Source organism: Heteronotia binoei, chromosome 2 (genome assembly GCF_032191835.1).
Source record: "Heteronotia binoei isolate CCM8104 ecotype False Entrance Well chromosome 2, APGP_CSIRO_Hbin_v1, whole genome shotgun sequence".
In the NCBI taxonomy this organism is placed as follows: Eukaryota; Metazoa; Chordata; class Lepidosauria; order Squamata; family Gekkonidae; genus Heteronotia; species Heteronotia binoei.
In genome coordinates, this window is record NC_083224.1 from 113436020 (window position 1) to 113456191 (window position 20172).

Sequence of the window (20172 nt, forward strand, 5' to 3'; positions counted from 1 at the left end):
TCCAGGCAAACAGCTTTATGCACTACTGGGGGAGCTCCTTCCCGTACGAATTCAGTCAGGTCGACTACCTGGGGTCGAAGCTGAGAGGAGCAGCAAAGAGATGGTACGTGAGCCTGTGCGAGGCCAGGAGCCCGATCCTGGACGACGTGCACACCTTCCTGCAAGCCCTGCTGACCCAATTTGAAGACCCGCTGCAAGAATCCCGAGCGTTGGCAGCCCTGAGAGACATGCAGCAAGGGGCCCAATCCATCCGTGAGTACGCGGCCGATTTTCAAGCTAACGTTGGCTGTGTGCGGGGTTGGAACGAAGTGATGAAAATTGAGCAGTTCACCAGCGGGCTGAACGCCAGCATCCTGGATCGAGCCCTCACCCAAGCCCGCCCGACCACTCTGGTGGGGTGGATTCAACTAGCCGGTGAGGTGGAAAACAACCTCAAACGAGTGGCTATGCTACGGCAACACCAGTCGGGGAAAGCCCACCCGAAGGGGGCCCCGGTGAAGAGCGAACAGGCCAAGGCGAAGAAACCCACGGCCGCCCCGCCAGCGGGACTCCGCAGGTGCTACCGATGTGGAGACCCGAACCACCTGGCGTCCGCCTGTCCTCAACCCCCGCCGGCCCGGTCGTCCCCGGCCCCGCCAAAACCGGCCACCCCAGCTCCGAAGAAGACTCCCGGCCGCCCTAAGGATGCGGCGAAAACCAGCGTGCTGGTGCAGGAGGAACTCCAGGAGGAAGAAGTGCTCCTCTCCGCAGAGTTGGCCGACCTCGCCTGGGTGGAAGAACCGGTGGGAAACGAGCCTGACCTGCTGCTCTGAAGGGCGCCCAACGGCAGGTTGACCGCGACGAGGCGCCGCTGACGGTGAGAGTAAAGGGGAGACTGTACTTTGTGACGGTTAAATTACTGAACCCCAAATTGCGGAGGTTCATGCAGATCCGAGCCCTAATAGACTCTGGGTGCAACAGGGAACTGATTTCTCCCAAAGTGGTGGAGGCATTGGGACTAGAAAGCTCGCAGCTGCCCCACCCCATGCTGTTTGAGCAAATGGACGGGTCCGTGATGTGCGGAGAGCTGTGCACCCTTGAGACACTGCCCTGCCCCATGGGGATAGAGGAACATTGGGACCAAGAGTTTTTTGTAATCGCCCCCTCCTGCTCCTACCCGATCGTGCTGGGGGTGGGGTGGTTGGAAAAGCACGAGCCACTAATCCGGTGGAGGGCGCAGACCATCCGGTTTCTAGATCCAGGGTGCAAACGGCACCTCTGGGACCCCGCCTGGGGGCCCAAAGCCCCAGTGGCGCACGAGAGGGCGTGTGTGTCAGTAGAGGAAGTGCACCCGATCCCCGCGGCCTACTGGGACCTAATGCGGGTGTTTAGTGAGGAGGAGGCCAACCAACTACCCCCCCACCGAAGCACTGACTGCGCCATAGAGCTGATCCCGGGGGAAGCCCTACCCAAAGCCAAGCTGTATCAGATGGGGTGGGCTGAGAAGAAGGAGCTTCGCAAGTTCCTAGACTTAAACTTAGCGCGTGGGTTTATCCGGCCGGCCACGGCCCCCCACGCCGCCCCAGTGCTATTCCGGAAGAAGAAGGACGGATCGCTTAGACTTTGCACAGATTTTCGCGGGATTAATGCGGCGTCCATGTCCAACGCCTACCCCATCCCCCTCATCCGGGACTTGCTGAGCACGGTAGCGGGGGGGAAGATTTTCACCAAACTGGACTTGCGCGACGCCTACTTCCGCGTGCGCATCAAGGAGGGGGATGAGTGGAAAACGGCCTTCAACACCCCGATGGGACAATTTGAGTATCTGGTGATGCCATTTGGGCTACAGGGGGGCCCTGGGAGTGTTTATGAACTTCATCAATGATGTGTTGAGAAAGTATTTGTTTAAGGGGGTGGTGGTTTACCTGGATGACATCATTATTTATTCGCAAGATTTGAAATCGCATGTGAAGTTAGTGAGGGAGGTGCTCAGCACGTTGCTGGAGCACCAATTGTATGCAAAACTGTCTAAATGCGAATTCCACAAGACGGAACTAGACTACTTGGGGTTTCGGGTGTCCGAACATGGCCTGGCCATGGATCCAGCCAAGGTCCAGGCAGTGTTGGAATGGGCTCCCCCGAGGACACGTAGACAGCTCCAATCTTTCCTCGGGTTCGCAAATTTCTACAGACAATTCATAGAGGGGTTCGCTCGCATCGCCCTGCCCTTGACCGATCTCCTAAAAACCAAAGGCAAGGGCCCAGAGGCGAAACGGCCCGGGGCGAGGTTAACATGGACGGCCGAGTGCCAGAGAGCATTCGATCACCTAAAACAGCTGTTCACTAGCGAGCCGGTCCTGAGCCACCCGGACGAGCAAAGGGCCTTCGTGGTCCAGTGTGACGCCTCCGACGTGGCCATAGGAGCCATTCTCATGCAAAGGGACGGGGAGGGAAAGCTGCGACCCTGTGCCTATATCTCCCGAAAGTTCTCGGACGAGCATCGCAACTGGTCGGTGTGGGACAAAGAGGCGTTTGCGGTCGTGTTCACACTAAAAACTTGGAGGTCTTGGCTCGAGGGGGCAAAGCTCCCCTTCGAAGTGTGGACCGACCACAAAAACCTAGAAGCATTGACGGGGAAGCGCAAAATGAGTGAAAAGCAAATCAGGTGGGCGGGCTTCTTCTCCAAGTTTGATTTCAATCTGAAACACATCCCTGGGACGAGGAACTTCCTAGCAGACGCCCTGTCAAGACTCCCGCAGCACGAGAGTCAGAGAGAGGAGGTGGTAGACTCCCTAATTCAGCCGTCGTAGGTGGCGGCCATGGTCACCACTCGCTCCCAGAAAAGAAAAGAGTTAGAGGGGGTGAATCGCGAACGCATAGAGCTGGAAACCAGAAGGGAGGGGGAAGAACGCCCCGACGGAGTGCAGAAAGGGGGAGATGGGCTGTGGTACAAAGGAAGTAAGCTGTACGTGCCCAAGTGCCTACGCAGGGAGATTCTCCAACTGTGCCACTCATCCAAGCTGGCGGGGCACTTTGGCTACGTAAAAACACTGCACTTGGTCAACCGGCAGTTCTGGTGGCCAACCCTTCGAAAAGATGTATCCGAATTTGTCACAAGCTGCCCGGTGTGCGTGATGGCCAAAAGGAGGGGGGGGGAGCCGCCAGGGCTCTTGCAGCCGCTAGAGACAGCCAAACGCCCCTGGGCCATAGTGTCCATGGACTTCATTGTAGAACTCCCTCCCTCCCGGGGGAAAACAGTCATCCTGGTGGTGGCTGATACTTTCTCCAAACAGGCCCATTTCATCCCCTGCACCCAACTGCCCACAGCAAAGAAACTGGCAGCGCTGTTTTTTGACCATGTCATAAAATTACACTCATTCCCAGAGAAGGTCATTAGCGACCGCGGGCCTCAGTTCGTTGCCACCTTCTGGCGGGAGTTTTGTAAATTAGTGGGAATGGAGCAGGGATTGAGCTCAGCCTACCACCCCCAAACGGACGGACAGACGGAGAGGGTCAACGGGGTGCTAGAGCAATACTTGAGGTGTTTTGTGAACCAACGACAGTCCGATTGGGTTGATCTGATCCCCTTTGCAGAATATTGCTACAACAACAGCATGCAGAGCTCCACCAAAGCCTCCCCCTTTTCCACAGTGTTCGGTTACGAAGGGAAACCTCTCCCTCTGCTCCCGGGAGGGGGCAGTCAAGACACTTCCACTACATTCGAGCAATGGTGGGAGGGGCCGAGCAAATGTTGGCCAATCATAAGGGAAAACTTGGAAGCGGCTAAGGAAGCTTACAAAAAGCAATATGATAAATCCCATATCCCGGCGGGAGAAGTCAAGATAGGGGATTCTGTGTACCTTTCAACCAAAAACCTACCTCTAACCCAACCCTCACGCAAACTAGCGGTCAAGTTTCAGGGTGAAAAGGGTGATCAATCCAGTAACTGTGGAGTTGGACCTGCCCCCCGCCTTAGGTAAAATCCACCCTGTCTTTCATTGCAGCTTGATCCGCCGGGACCCCGGGCCGTCCAGCTGGCATCCTCCCCCTAACCGACCGATGTGCCTTCAACCAAGAAGCCCCGGAGCGTGATGCAACCAACCGCCCTCCCCGCGCGGTGGAGGGGGCTTGGGGGGGGCAGTATGTCAAGTCTGCTGTAATGTCTGAGTAGCTTAGGCCCAAACACTGGTTCAGGAAAGGGCTCCTGGGTAAAAGCCATACTGTATTCAGATGCTGCTAGCTCAACCTCTCCTTCCCCCCTCCTTCCCTTTGTTATGTAGCACAGCTTGGTAACGAGAACATGGGAATAAGATTGTGAAGCCTTCTCAGAGATAACGAGCGCTGAGGAAGCGCCCAAGGCCAACCAAGGCCTGAGAACGATAAAAGTAACAACGATGTGTGAATGTGCCCTGCATAGTGTGCCCCCCCTCAGGAATGCTTTTGATTTGTACCTTAAAAGTTTGCCCTTTGTGTATGCTCGCCAGTCTCGCAATCTTTCGTCTATAGTCCTGCAACATGTTACAATAAACTAGAAACTTCTTATCAAGAGAGTCTCGTTATTGAAACATCAGACTTGACAGCCTGTGGTGAAGTAATCTGGCTCCCACCCGTTTCTGAGACATCCGGGGAACACCCACAAAGTACCCGAGGGATAGAAGGACGGGATAGAAGGACGACGGCTGTACTGGTAGACCGGGAGGGGCGCCCGGGGTGCGACAACGTGGTGGAGGATGCAGGCACCACCCCAAGCCTAGGACGGCCACGCCCCCATATTCCGACCCTGCCTGGGTGGCACTCGGTTTGAACGGCGACCCCACCCATTGAGCCGGAGTCCAGCGACTCGTCAACTGACGAAGCAAGTGAGGACTCCATGACAGAAGTGGAGCTGATATCCGCTATGGACACCAACCCCGCCCCCATGGATTTGGCCCAATTTGGGCAGTGGCTCGTGGAACACCAGGCGCAGCTTCTACAGGAGGTCACCCAACAGCAGATGGCGGCTCAAACCACCCTCGTGCGGGACCTCCACCAAGCGATCCTGGCCTGCCCGGAGCTGGCGGGGCCAACACCATTTGGCGCCGAAGCCCCTGGCTTCCTCTGACGAAGCTGGGAGTGGAGGACGATGTCGAGGCCTACCTGAAGGCATTCGAGCGGGTGGCCGAGGCCGCTCGTTGGCCCAGAGAACAGTGGGCCTTTATTTTGGGACCCTACTTGACTAGGGAGGCCCAAGTTGCCATGAAAGCCCCAGAACGGACACAGGCCGCGGACTATACAGCACTCAAGGCAGCCATCTTAGATCGCCTGGAGATCACGCCCAAGGCCCACCGCCAGAAGCTTTGTTCCTGGGTACCGACGGCAGAGGTCCGACCGCGCTCAGCGATAGCGACCCTCAAAGATGCCGCCACCCGCTGGCTTAACCCCACCACCGATGACAGGCAGCGCATTGTCGAGCTGGTGGTAGTGGAACAGCTGCTACAGGTGTTGCTGCCCCATACCTACCATAGGGTGGCCTGCTGGAAGCCGACCCGCCTCAGTGAGGTCCAGGAGCTGTGGGAAAACTTCCAGGCTGTCGACCATTGCAGCCTGCCCCCCGCACGGAGGGCGGTAAGCCAGGGAAGGGCATTTCCCAGCCCGGCAGACGGGCCGCCCCGTGAGCGACACCGGAAAAGGCGCCCGGGACTGGGGACCGTGGAGGCCAAGCATGACTGCCCCCAGCCTGTGCCACACCTGGATGGTGGGGACCTGGAGGACACCCGGCGTTACCTGGACCGAGTCTACGCCCCGGAGGCCGCAAAGGGGAGAAGGAGAGATGCCCGCCACCGGAGGCCCGCTGCCCGGCAGGGGACATAGGGCTCTGCTTTACCTGCGGCCAGTGGGGACATCTCAAGCGAGTGTCCTCTGATGGAATGCGACGTGAGCTGGGAAGAGTCCTGGCAAACTGCCGAGGTGGGAGCTTGCCCCCCCCCGCTGGACGATTCCGGTGTCCTTGGGAGGGCGGCAGCTGCAGGCCATGGTGGACAATGGCAGCTCGCTGTCCATGGTACAGCCCACCTGGTGACCGCCCCGCTGCCCGTCATCCGCACCGCCATTAAGTGTGTCCATGGGCATGTCGAAAGGAGCCCCGTGGTGTCCATCCCGCTGAAATACTTGGGCCGCTACTGGAGCGTACCTGTCACCAAGGTGACCCGTATGCCCTACCCAGTACTACTCGGGCGGGATGCCTCATGTTTTGGGGACGTCATAGAGGCAGTGAACCCCGGCCAGCCGGGCCAGCCTGCCGGGGCTGGCTATGACACTGCAGCTCCTGCCGTGGAGACAGAGGATGCCAACCCAGGGGAGGGGCCGTCTACCATAGAACCTCCCACGAGGGGCGGCTGAGAGACGTGGCCAGCGGACTCGCAGTTAGTGAAAACTCAGGCCAAGGACGAGGAGTTGGAGGCGTTGCTGCGGCACAAAGCAGTCTGGAACGGGGTGGTCATAGATGAACGCCGGAGCCGGCGCCTGCCTCAGATCATCAGGGAAGAAGGTGTTTGGTTCAGAGAGCTAAAAGGGCGGTTGGGCCCCGGGAAACAGCTGTTGGTCCCCCACCGGTACAGGCCAGAAGTCCTGAGGGGCACTCACGACCACCAATGGGCGGGCCACCAGGGGGTGAAGAGTACTCTGACCCAGGTGTTAGCCAACTTCTTCTGGCTTTCTGTGGCTCGGGAGGTTCAGGCCTATTGTCGTTCCTGCGACATCTGCCAACGCCTAACGTCTAGAGCAGAGCCGCAAGCCCCGCTAGCCCCCTTGCCGGTAGTGGAGGTCCCATTCGAGCGGGTGGCCATGGACTTTGTGGGGCCCCTACCCTGCACCCCACCGGGGGCCCGCTACATTCTGGTCCTCATGGACTACGCCACTCATTATCCGGAGGCTATCCCCCTGCCCACCATGAAGAGTGCTGGCGTGGCCAGGGCCCTGATGCACTACTTCGCACATGTAGGGCTGCCCTGTGAGATTCTCACAGATCGGGGCACACCCTTCACGGCGAGCCTCATGCGACAGGTGTGCCGGACGCTGCACATCAAGCAGCTCTTCACCTCTGTCCACCACCCCCAAACTGACGGGCTGGTGGATGAACCAGACCTTGAAGGCCATGCTAAGGAAAACAGTGTATGACCACCCCACAGCCTGGGATCTCTATGTGGACCCACTGGTCTTCGCCATCCGAGAGACGCCCCAAGCGTCCCTGCGGTATTCCCCGTTCGAGATGCTGTATGGGAGGCAACCCCAGGGGATCCTAGGCCTGCTCGGAGAGCAGTGGGTACAAGGCAGGGGAGGGTCAGAGGAGATCCCAGAGGAGTATGTCAGGCAGCTGCAGGAGCACCTGGAAGACGTGAGGTGGGAGGCCCGGGGGAACCTCACACAGGCCCAGGAGAGATGTTGTGATAAGGGCGCTAAGGCCCGTGGGTTCCAGGTGGGAGATGACATCCTGGTACACAGGGGAGTGATGGGCTGGAACCAAGGGGACCCGTGGCGGGGACCCTTCCAAGTCACCCGAGTCCTAGGTCCCCTGATGTACGAAGTACAATGTGGGCCCCGTGCCCGCCAAAGAAAGACCATCCATGTGAACAACCTAAAGGCATGGGTGCAGCGGGAGGCGGGGACTGAGCAAGGGCTCTTGGCCGAAGACCCAAGCAAGCTCCAGGATGGAACCCTGCCCTGGACGATTGCGGAGGACGCCGGGGGGCCCGATGTTAGATGCCGCACTCACACCCAGCCAATGGCAGGCCCTGCAGGAGGTCCTGGCCGAGTGCCCGACAGTGTTCTCCGATCAGCTGGGCTTAACCACCCTGGTCAAGCATCAGGTAGTAACCCCCCCAGGCCAGGTGGCACGAGCCCGTTGGAAACCAGTACCACAGAAGCGCTGGAATGTCATTGCCCGGGAGGTGGAGATGTTGCGCCTCAACATCATCGAACCATCGCAGAGCGAGTGGCGCAGTCCGGTGGTCCGGGTGCCGAAGCCTGATGGCAGCGTGCACTTCTGTGTGGACTATCGGGAGGTGAACAAATTGGCCAAATTCGATGCCTACCCGATTGACCAGCTGGGGGAGGCCCGGTACCTCTCTGCCTTGGACCTTACCAAGGGCTATTGGCAGGTATCCATGCACCCGGCCGACAGGGAAAAGACCACCTTCACCACCACCCAAGGTTTATTCCAATTCAAACACATACCCTTTGGCTTGAATGGGGCTGCAGCCACGTTCCAGCGGCTGGTGGACAAGGCCCTGGCCCAGTGCGAGGGTTTCGCTCGGGCCTACATTGATGACATCGTGGTATGTAGCCCCACCTGGGAGACCCACCTGCTCCACCTACGCCACGTGTCCCAAGCCCTCCATGCCGCCAGACTCCATGCCAACCCGCGGAAGAGCCGCCTCGGCTTCCAGGAATTAAAATATTTGGGATTCCTAGTGGGGAAGGGCCAGCTCCGACCCCTGCCGGAGAAGGTCGTCACCTTGGAACAACAGCCCTGCCCACGTACCAAGAAGCAGTTACAGCGCTTCTTGGGGTTCACGGGCTACTACAGTAAATTCATCCCCAACTTCGCGGCGGTGGCCACCCCGTTAACGGACAGCCTGCGGAAGACATGCCCGAAAATCCTCCAGTGGGGACCGGCCCAGGACGCAGCGTTTGAGACGCTATGCACCAGCCTCTCCCATGACCCAGTGCTGCGCAACCCAGACTTCTCCCAGCCCTTTGTGTTGTACACTGATGCTTCGGGGACCGGGATTGGGGCGGCCCTGCTCCAGGGGAGCCCCGGGGACGAACGCCCGGTGTTATTCATCAGCCGCAAGCTCCTGCCTGCCGAGCGGGCATACTCCACGGTGGAAAAGGAGGCCCTGGCGGTCAAGTGGGCCGTTGGGGCATTGAAGTTCTACCTCACCAACAACCCATTCCGGTTGGTGGTGGACCATGCCCCCCTGCTGTGGATGTTGAGGATGAAGGATTCCAACGACCATGTCCTCCACTGGTATATGTCTCTTCTCCCCTTTTCCATCACAGTGCACCATCAAGCTAGGGCGGACCACTGCGTGGCCAACTACCTCTCCAGGATCTTCGAAGAGGAGGCCGAGAAGCAAAGGACACTGGAGGGGGTGTGTCCCGCCCGGCCCGGGCAAGGACTGCACGAGGGGGCCCCCCTACGCTCGCCAGCCATTCCCCCCCCCCGTCGCCGCCCCAAGAGCTTCCCACACTTCCCCAAGCCCCTGCGGCAGCCCCGCCGCTCACCTGGGCCAAAGGAACCCCAACGGCGACTCGAGCAACACCCCACAACCGACGCGCTCATCTCCGGGTCCAAGGAGCGTGGCCAGAGCAAGACGTCGGGGAGCAGGAGGGAGAAGCCTGACCTGCGGTGGCGAGAGACGCTGCACCCCAGCACGCTGCAGAGGCCCAGGACGCTCGAGGCACACCCAGGCAGCCCAGCCCTGGCACGCCTCTCCCGGGCGTCTGGGGCTTTGAAGGGGGGTGGAGCCAGGGAGGGGTGGAACCCAGGAGGGGGGAAGGACTGTGACGGGAGGATAAAAGGGAGGGAGGCAGGAGGTCGGGGAGGAAGCTGGCCGGTGCTTATTGAGGCTGACTCCAGAGAGAGAGGGACAGGAGCCGCTGCACAGCCAGAAGGGGAATGGGGGCCTGTGGTGAAGTAACCTGGCTCCCACCCCTGTTTCTGAGACCTCCGGGGAACACCCACAAAGTACCCGAGGGGGGCCGTCCGGGATAGAGGGACGACGGCTGCACCGGGAGACCGGGAGGGGCACCCGGAGTGCAACAACCTTTAACATGACCTTGCTGGCATGTGAAATAGTGCAATAATTTGAACATTCCTTGGCATTGGATTGGAATATAACTGACCTTTTCCAATCCTGTGGCCACTGTTGCATTTTCCAAATTTGTTGACATAATGTGTGCATCATTTTAACAGCATCATCTTTTAGGACTTTGAATAGCTCAACTGGGATCTCTGTCATCTCTACTCACTTTGTTGTTAGTAATACTTTCTAAGGCCCATTTGACTTCACACTCCAGGATGTCTGGCTCAAGGTCAGCGATTTCACTGTCATGGTTGTCAAGGACATTGTATAATTCTTGTATAATTCTTCTGTGTATTCTTGCCACCTCTTCCTGATCTCATCTGCTTCTCATAGGTTCCTACCGTTTTTGTCCTTTATCATGGCCATCTTTGCATGAAACGTTCCCTTGATTTCTCCAATTTTCTTGAAAAGATCTCTTGTCCGTCCCATTCTATTATTTTCCTCTATTGCTTTGCATTGTTCCTTCAGGAAGGCTTCCTTATCTCTCCTTGCTGTTCTCTGGAAATCTGCATTCAGTTGGGTTAATTTTTCCTTTTCACCTTTGCCTTTCACTTTCCTTCTTTCCTCAACTATTTGTAAAGCCTCATCATACAGTCACTTTGCTTTCTTGCATTTCTTTTTTCTTTGGGATGGTGCTGATTGCTGCCTTCTGTACAATGTCATGACCTTCGTCCATAGTTCTTACGGCACTCTGTTTATCAACTGTAGTTCCTTAAACCTATTCTTCACCTCCATTGTATATTCATAAGAGATGTGATCAAGGTCAAACCTGAATGACCTAATGGCTTCCCCAGTTTTCTTCAGTTTAAGCCAGAATTTTGCAATGAGTAGCTCATGATCTGAGCCGCAGTCAGTTCCTGGTCTTGTTTTTGCTGACTGTAAGGAGCTTCTCCATCTTTGACTGCAGAGTATATAATCAATCTGATTTCTGTGTTGCTCATCAGGTTATGTCCATGAATAGAGTTGCCTTTTAGGTTGTTGGAAGAGGGTGTTTGCTATGACCAGCTTGTTCTCTTGACAAATTCTATTAGCCTTTGACTGGCTTCATTTTGTTCTCCAAGGCCAAACTTGTCAGTTGTTCCAGTTACCTTTTGACTTCCTACTTTGGCATTCCAGTCCCCTATGATGATGAGGACATCTTTTTTTGGTGTTAATTCTAGAAGGTGTTGTAGATCTTCATAGAACTGGTCCACTTCAGCCTCTTCTGCATCAGTGATTGGGGCATAGACTACGATTACTGTGATATTGAATGGTTTGCCTTGGATACGGACTGAGATCGTTCTATCATTTTTGAGATTGTATCCCATTACAAGTACAACCTCAAAAATTATACTGGTGAAGCTACACTGGGCACAAAGAGGCAAGGAAGTAAAATGTGTACTTATTTTTTACTACCATGCTCTGTTAATGAGACAGATATTCTACCTGAAAAGTAGTTGTCACCCCTATTTTCTAACATTCCAAAATCTGATCATGATATGGTTTTCAGATCTATATTGCATATCAGAGTTCTGATCCAGAACATATGAATAATAAAGAGAAATGCACATCCAGAGTACATTTTGCTTACTATTAACCATAATCAGCTTCTCTCACATTAAGAAGAAACATAGCTTTTCTAGTTTCAAATAAATTCCTTGAACTTGCTATCTTCACTTTTATCTCTCTCATTTTTTATTCAAGATCTACTTTCCTCTTCTGTGAGAAACTGCACCATCCTTCTGAGATATTCTTGTATGTGAGCAACAACCTGCATTTAACAGATTTACACTTGTTCTCCGAATGAGAGGTTTTTTCCTAGGAAAAGGTATGTGAGATGAAACAGTTAACTACTCTTCTCCATACTGTGGCCATCATCCAATTGTTCCTCCCCTTCTCTATGGTTGCTTTTCAGCATTAAAAATATGCGGTAGGATCAGATCACCCTAATTGGTTAACACTATTTTTCCAGTTGACGTTACTTAAGCCTGAAATAAGAACTTTTGGAAGCAAATTGCTCTATATCTGGGGCAGGCAACTTTTTTTCATGTAAGTGCTAAAAATAAATGACTTTCCAACTTATAAAGAAGATGGTGCACCAGCATACAAACTCGGAGGAGAGTGAGAGTTGAGGGCTCTCCTTGGTAAGACATACTCAAAGCAAACCAAGCCCCAACAGTCTTTCAGGGATCCACTTTGGACTATGTCAGTCTGGGAGGTGATGACCAGGCATAAGGCATGCTTGCTGCCTTTTCCTGCAATGCTGGCCCAAGCAGAGCTGCCAGTGCCTTGGTTGCTTGAGTGGTGATCTTGTCCCAGGTATGGAGCAAAATTGTCTGGTGTACAACCATCAGCACACATATCAGGGATTTCCTAACCCTGCTCTAAATGACAAAAGGTCACTTATAAAAAAATTAAGCTGACCACATGTGCTAAAAATTGCTGTCACTTTCCATCCCCTTAATATAAGGTTAGTTCATGCATTGGCTCATATCACAATGTGCATGCTTATGACAAACAGTTTCATGTTGTCTTCTTGCTTCGGCTTCAAAACTACTCCTGAAATATGGCATTCAAATATAACAAAAGCTGCAAACTGTCTTGGATGTTAATCTCACTGAAATGAGTGGGATCTACTTCAAAATGAACATAATTAGAATCAGGCCAAAAAAATAATTCTATTGGCATAGGTTTAAGATGGCTACTTGTGGTTTCTTTCTGGTCAGGAGGCTTCTGTCTTGTTTTGCCTTGGCTGCTTCCCACTGCTCCATCTCCTTCTGGTATACATCATAGATGCAGGGTTTGCAGCCACTGCCACAACACTGAGATGTCAGTGGTTCTTGGGGCTTGAGTGATAGCCAGTCATCTTCACTGTCATCCATTGCCTACAAAACACAAACCAACAACATAATGTAGCTTAGAACTTCCTGGATTGAGATGATCTGTCCTTGCCCTGTTTGAACACATATTTAATGTGTTCCACTTGTAAGCAAACTACACTGAAGCCATATTTTGAAATAAGCATAATAAGGGTTGAGCTTGTAAACTGCTCCTCCTCAGCAGTTGAACGGATTTACAATTCTCATCTTAAAGTGGTTTCAGGAGTGGTGCTGGTTAACATCTTCAATTCAACAAACTGCCATTACAAGATTCTTTTTTCTTTAATCATTACAAAATATTAAAATATTAGTTAATCTATGCATTGGTGATTATATTTTTTATTTTTTTTAATATGTTTGCTGCAGCTCTAGTCCACGTTGTTCTAGCCAGTAAGCCAGACTGGACTGACATGATCACTTAAATTTACTCCTAACAACCATTTTACTGATTACATTCTCAAGGGAATAAGAGGGCAGGGGAAAATAAGAGTGCTCTTTGTCTCACATTTAGACACAGAATTTTTTCCACATAAAGCACAAGACACTAAAGCAAGATTAGCATCTTGCTGCAGAAGAATACAACTTAGCACTTTATAGCAAGAGACCGAATCAGATTGCTCAATGGCAACTGGTAAAAATGACAAATGGTTGAAAAAAATAGCTATTCTATTCTAGGACTATTACCAGATCAACCTTACTTCAAGGGCATATCTGTGCTATACACTTCAAACTTGTTCAAGGACAGAAACAGTATGGAAGAACCTTAGCCTGAATGACCTTTGATGTAAATAACTCTCCACCCAATTAAAAGTTTATTTTTATTTTATAGGACAAAGTTCTAGAAAATAGAACACAGCCAGAATCCCGATCAATAGGTCATGGATTATTTGCAGTCATGTAAAACAGATGAATCCAGAAAAGTTCTTTTGTGAATTTTATTATTGTTGCTTTGTTGTGGTCCTCTGGTTCAGGAAGTTATCCCACCTGCATTTGCTTAGGTTGGCTAGCAATCCTTTGGTATACACCTTCTACAGAATCTTCAGGCTTTTCAGACCCATTGGGGCCCACTTCTTCCCCTTTTCCAACTTGCAACATGAGACTCTCTTTTAAGTTATTTTTTTTTAAAAAAACAATTATATATCCACCTTTTTCCCTACCCATCTTATCTTCAACAACAGCAAAAAAGGTGGTAGTGCCATTGATGCAAACAACCCCACCTTCTTATGACCAATGTCAGGCAGGCAGTTTATTTTGCCTGGCTTGCTACCTCCTTCATTTAGTGTTGTGGAATTAGGGCTGGATTGAGTCTCAGTCGTCTGCCCATGCTAACTCAGTGCTATTTCAATTTCTATATTAAGTAGATTCTGTAGTTGGAAATTTGGTTCTGTTTCCCAGGAGGCTTTAGAACACTTAAGAGTGATGTAACCTTCCTGGTACCATAACCCTGTCTTTCAGCCTCACATGACTTTTGCATTTTGGGATGTTTATATACTATCAACTATTCTAAATAAACACCATATCAGAAACTAGCTTCTTTAACTCTCTGAGTCAACCTTGACTAACCCTGACTTTCCTTGGCCTTTTTGACCCAGAGAGATAGGGAAAAAGGATTGGATGGAGAAAGCTACTTAATGTGTGAATGTATTCTTGTTCTTCGTTGTTCTGGCCAGCCTCTATGTCAGGGGTGGGGAACCTTTTTTTCTGCCAAGGGCTATTTGGATATTTATAACACCATTTGCGGGCCATACGAAATTATCAGTTTAAAAAACAGTGCTCCGCTGAGAGAGAACAATTCAGGCAGGCAAAATTAATGTAAATAATTGTTTTTCTATTTGAAGTCTTGTGGGGAGAGCCTAATTTGGCACACCCACACCCCTGACCTGCAGCCCTAGGCAAATGCCTAGGTCCAGGGCTTTTTTTTTTTTTGTAGAAAAAGCCCAGCAGGAACTCATTAGCATATTGGAACAACTGGGATGCAATTAGGAAACCAGTTTCTCTCCCTCCCTCCCTAAATGAACACAATGGAAATAAGAGTGCCTGCAACTGTTCCCACATTTCCTCAGCATTTAGACTGGAACGAGGGATTCTGCAAGCACAGATCTACAGCTCAGTTCTTCTCTGCTCATGACACACAGTGGTTTGGATCACTGAGGAGGTATGTTACTGGGTTCCTTCCAACTTTATCACTCTGTGGCAATAGCATTTGAACAGAACAACAGTAATGTGGAAGTTATTGCTTCTTCATAGTTGTGGACCATATCCTCAGTGTGTTTCAAAAACTGAAGGTACCATTCGCTCCATAAGACGCACCTGACCATAAGACACACATCGTTTTTAGAGGAGAAAAACAGGGGGGGGGGGGAGTACTCACTTGCGTGCAGTGAGCCTGCCAGCTGGCGGGCACCAGCGCTTTGATTGTAAGGAATTGCCTTATTTAAATTGATGAGAATGAGCCAGCCCCTATCCTTCATTATTTCCAATGGATGGGAAGGCATTTAAAAGTTGTGTGGTCCCTTTCAATGTGATGGCCAGAACTCCTTTCGAGTCCAATGATGCTTAGCAATGTCCCACCACAGAGGCCTAGGCCCAGCGACGAGGCCGGGGCGACTCACACGGCGCCTGCCAAAGAGGGCTGTCGATGTCGAGGGGGGAACCTGGCGAAGACAAGCCTGAAGAAGTGGCGCCTCCACTCCGACCGGCCTCAGCCTGAGGAAAGAGAGAGCCATCTTCTGCACAGCCTCCTTCCTCTTTGCGCTGGGAGGTGCGGGCAGCGGATCGACAACCTTTCCCAAGGAAGGAGGCCGTGCGGAAAATGGCTCTCTCTTTCCTCAGGCTGAGGCCGATCAGAGTGGGGGAAAGTTGGAAAAAAAATTGGAACTCCAAACCACCAATCAGCTTTGCACAATACAACACACACGGGACGTACACACACACACACATGCACAGAAAACAGCGCCCTCTAGGAGGATGCCCACGCCGATCCCCTCGTGCTCCACGCCCACGCACGGTTGCAATACGGAGGGGGGAATTCCCAACCCCACCCACATGGGCACCTGATTCCAACAATCCCTCCAACCGGTCCATCCCTCCCACCAGCCTCTCCCCAAAGAGAGAGGCTGAGCAAAGCTTGGATCTGTGCGCCGGGGTGGGGAGGGAGGGTCACCTACATTGCAAGCTGGCCGGCTGGGGCCACCCGAAGGGATCCAAGCCCACAAAGCACAAGCTGATGCTCGACTTCCGCAGCATGCAGGCACTCCGGTTAGTAACATCGTAGAGTAGCCGCGGTGTGACGGCAAACGCCTCCATGCAGTCGTACATCTCCGCAAAGGAGCCGCTTTAAGGGTTGTGCTCACTCGCCTGCGGGATCCCCCGCTGCCACGCACAACTCTGCGCGCATAAAGGTGCGCCGCCGCGCGTGAAGTTGGCCGCCGGAGTCCCAGGCACTGCGCCCGTGGTCACAGCAGCAGGAGGAGGGGGGGCGCCTTCGCTTTCCACGCCCCGAGTTAGGAGGCCATGCAGAAGATGGCTGCGGCAGCAGCCCTGCCGCGCGCAACAAGCCCCGCCGGATGCTGGAGCCTGCCCGGAAGCCACCACCGCTGTCCCACCCCAGAGGCCTAGGCCCAGCGACGAGGCTGGGGCGACTCACATGGCGCCAGCCAAAGAGGGCGGTCGAGGCGGGAACCCGGCGAAGACAAGCCCGAAGAAGTGGCGCCTCCACTTCGACCGGCCTCAGCCTGAGGAAAGAGAGCCATCTTCCGCACAGCCTCCTTCCTCGGGGGAGGGGGGCGATCCGCTGCCCGCGCCTCCCAGCACAAAGAAGCCTGGGAAGGAGGCCGTGCGGAAGATGGCTGCAGCAGCAGCTGCGGCTCTCTCTTTCCTCAGGCTGAGACTGGTCGGAGTGGAGACGGCACTTCTTTGGGCTTGTCTTCGCCAGGTTTCCGCCTCGATCGCCCTCTTTGGCTGGCGCTGTGTGAGTCGCCCCAGCCTCGTCGCTGGGCCTAGGCCTCTGTGGTGAGACGGCGGTGGGGGGGAAGGCGTTGATGGCTTCCGGGCCAGCTCCAGCACCCGGCGGGGCTTGTTGCGCACAGTGGGTCTGCTGCCGCGGATGATGCTGCAGCCATCTTCCACACGGCCTCCTTCCTCGGGGCGCGGAAAGCCGCTCGCCGGACAGGCGACGGGGCGGCTTGAGGCAGCCGGCGGGCCTGACTTTTTTGCAGTATTCTCTCCTTAAGACACACACACTTTCCACCCCACTTTGGGGGGGGGGGGGAAGTGCGTCTTATGGAGCAAAAAATACAGTATAAATTCCTGATCAGTACTCAGTAGGACATTAATTCAGACTCTTAGGCACTGATGATAAACCAGCTACCGCTGAACTCCAAAGTCTCACAATTAAGGAAGAATCCATTTTGGCTTGTCAAACATACACAAAAATAAATTTGCTGCTGCTTTGACAGCTACCTGAGTACTGCAAGAAAACAAGAACATAAGAAGAGTCCTGCTGGATCAGAACAGTGGTCTATCTTAGTTCAGCATCATGTCTCACACTGTGGCCAGAATTGATAAGACCTGTAGAACCGTGCCTATGCTATCCTCTGCTAGAGCACCTCAGTTCTGCAACATTATTAGGTCAATAACCAATAATCTCAGCAATAACCATGTGGAAAAATGCTCTATATGTTATTAAGAATTCCACACATCATACAATACAATGTGAAGGAATAAGAAATAAAATGCAAATACATGTGGATGTCCAGAAGTCCACTGGGTCCAGTCCAGATTAAGAAGTTGGTCCTTTATCCTTTGTTTCAAAAATAATCTTCCATCGATTGACCTTACTCTATCATTGACAGCACAATTTATTCTATCGGATGCTGAATGATGAACAGTATTGCAATACAACAATCACTTCCTCTGTTCCGTTAAAGCCACATTTAAAATGGATTGATTTCTACCATCGCATCACTACTACTGATTCAGTCATGGTTAGAGCTGGGCATCTTAAGTATAGTCCATCAGTGGAAGATTATTTTTGAAACAAAGGATAAAGGGCCAGGGTCTTCGTCTGGACTGGACCCAGTGGACTTCTGGACATCCATATATATTTGGACTTTATTTCCTATTCCTTCACATTGTATTGTATGATGTGTGGAATGTACAATTATTCTTAATAACACAGAGAACATTTTTTTCCACACGGTTATTGCTGTGATTATTGACATAATGGTGCTGCAGAATTGAGGTGTTCAACTGCATGGGCATGGTTCTACAGGTCTTATCACACAGTGGCCAACCAGTTCCTCTGAATGGTCAACAACAGAACATAGAGGCTGAGCCATACTGGGGCAGGGGCTGTCATTCCAGGATTTGCATCCTGTCATTCCAGTCCCAACTGTTTCTATTGGGAAAAAATGGTCCCAGAGACCTTTATGTAAAATCCATTCAGCATTTTCTTTGCAACGTTGCACACCCTGAAGAGCTTCCTGCAGAAGCAGACCAAAATAAGGAAGAGGAATATGGGACATCGGCAGGGTGAAGACTGGTGGGGGAGAGGGGGGGAAGAGCCACGGGAAGAGACACTTCGGTGCGAAGGGCGGGGTATAAATCCCAATATAAATAAATAAATAAATAAATAAGATTAAAGCCATGGATGGACTGGTTCCGTTCAACGGGCTGTAAGTTTGGCACCTTGGGCTGCCAAGTTTCCTGTGCGGGGCAGGGGTTCTCCCACCATGGAGGTGGCCCACATTAGGCTGGCAGGGGGATCCTCCCTCGACATTGCTGGGCGATGATGTCACTCGCAGCCACTCCAGGAGCTTCTGGGAAAACTCCATAGAGTTTTCCCGGAAGCTCCTAGAACGGCCGGCACGCGATGTTGCCAGCACAATGATGTCACTTGGAAGTGATGTCATTGCGCCCGAGGGACTTGGCAACCCTATTGGCACCCCTGGGTTAGAGTTTCAGAATAGGGTCTGGGAGACTCAGTTTCAAATCCCTGTCTTGCAGTGGAAGCTCACTGGGTGATTTTGGACCAGTCACAGTCTCGTTGCATTGATAAAAAGGAGGAGAGGAGAATATTGTAAGCTGCTTTGAGATCTCCACTATGGAGAAAGGTGGGAATATAAATGAAGAACATTAGGAAGAACTTCCTGACAGAACAGCTCCTCAGTGGAACAGGCTTACTTGGGAAGTGGTGAGCTCTCCTTTGAAGGTTTTTAAATAGAGGCTAGATGGCCATCTGACAGCAATGCTGATTCTGTAAATTGAGCAGGGCAGGAAGAGTTGCATCAGTGCTTAGTTCTTGTGGCTCCTTCTTACACACCCAGGGAAGCACTGATGGACACTTAGGGGTCAGTCAATTTTTTTTCTCCAGGCTGGATTGGCAAGGGATCCTGGAGGTTTTTGCCATCTTCTGGGTGCGGAGCAAGGGTCACTGGGAATGTATGTGTAGGGGAGGTATTTGTGAAGAGGGTTGGACTAGATGATCCTGAAGGTTGCTTCCAACTCTATGATTCTATGAACCCTAGCCTTAAGCCTAGCCACAATGAGTCCTCTTGCAAAGGCCAAAATATAGGTCTGGAAAAGTCTGCCTTTTTACACACACAAAGCCTGGAATACTGTGGTTGTCTAGCAACAGCCACTGAGGGAGTCTGTTCCTTAAAGCTGCAGAAGTTCCTTTTATCATTTTTGGGTTTTTAAAGCTGATCAATATATATATATATATTTTTAGATTTTACTTTTTTATTTTTTTTTACAAGCCTGGGGAATTTTTCAGATTTGTAGAAAGATCTGTCTTCTCTGTTCACATCTCCAGTCACTGAAGTACCCACAGATTTGGCCCACTTGGCTATTAACATATAGATTACCAGTCCAAACTGTAGTTCAGCTGATTTTTAAAAACTGTCTAAACAACAACAAAAAATGACAGTACATACTTATGCTTTGACTAGATAGTGTGTGGCTGATTTATGGCCTTGTTGCCACAAGAGTACGTGAAAGTCTAAGGCTCATGGACTGCAATCCTACTCACTATTACTAAGGAATAAGCCTTCCTGGACTCATACAAGGTTTGTGCTGTATACAGTAAAACTCCAGTGAAAGAAAAACCATTCAAATACAATAAAGATTACATTTTTAAAAAACTCAGGCCTCACTCTTGCCAGTTTTCCAGGTTTAGCACAGGTCTGGTTCAAGAGACCAAAGATAAAACTACACCAGGTGGTAGTAGGTATATATGTACAGACACCAAAGTGGCAGCCTGAGCCTCACGCAGGAAAAAGAGGCCTCAGATAATAAAATGGAGTTTCTCACTTCAGATTGCATTCCTTTGTGTTAAAAGGCCTATGTAAACAGAAAGGAGCACAGTAGATTCTTTTGGCACTATCGGCTTGTTGTGCTCGTTATCTTCTAAACTTAGGGATGCATTAAAATGTGCAATGTAGTCTGAAGTGATATACATCACTACCACCTAATTCTCATCATGTGGCCCA

At 51.9% G+C, this 20172-nt stretch overlaps 1 protein-coding gene across 1 annotated transcript in view; it reads right to left on the reverse strand.

Moving 5' to 3' along the window:
• The window catches only part of LOC132566646 (NADH-cytochrome b5 reductase-like), a 59231-nt gene that overhangs the window by 37087 nt on the left and 1972 nt on the right, over positions 1-20172 (reverse strand). Inside the window, exon 2 of the mRNA XM_060231863.1 lies at positions 12509-12688. Within this exon, the coding sequence (XP_060087846.1) occupies positions 12509-12688 (180 nt within the window). The remainder of the gene's footprint in view (positions 1-12508; positions 12689-20172) is intronic.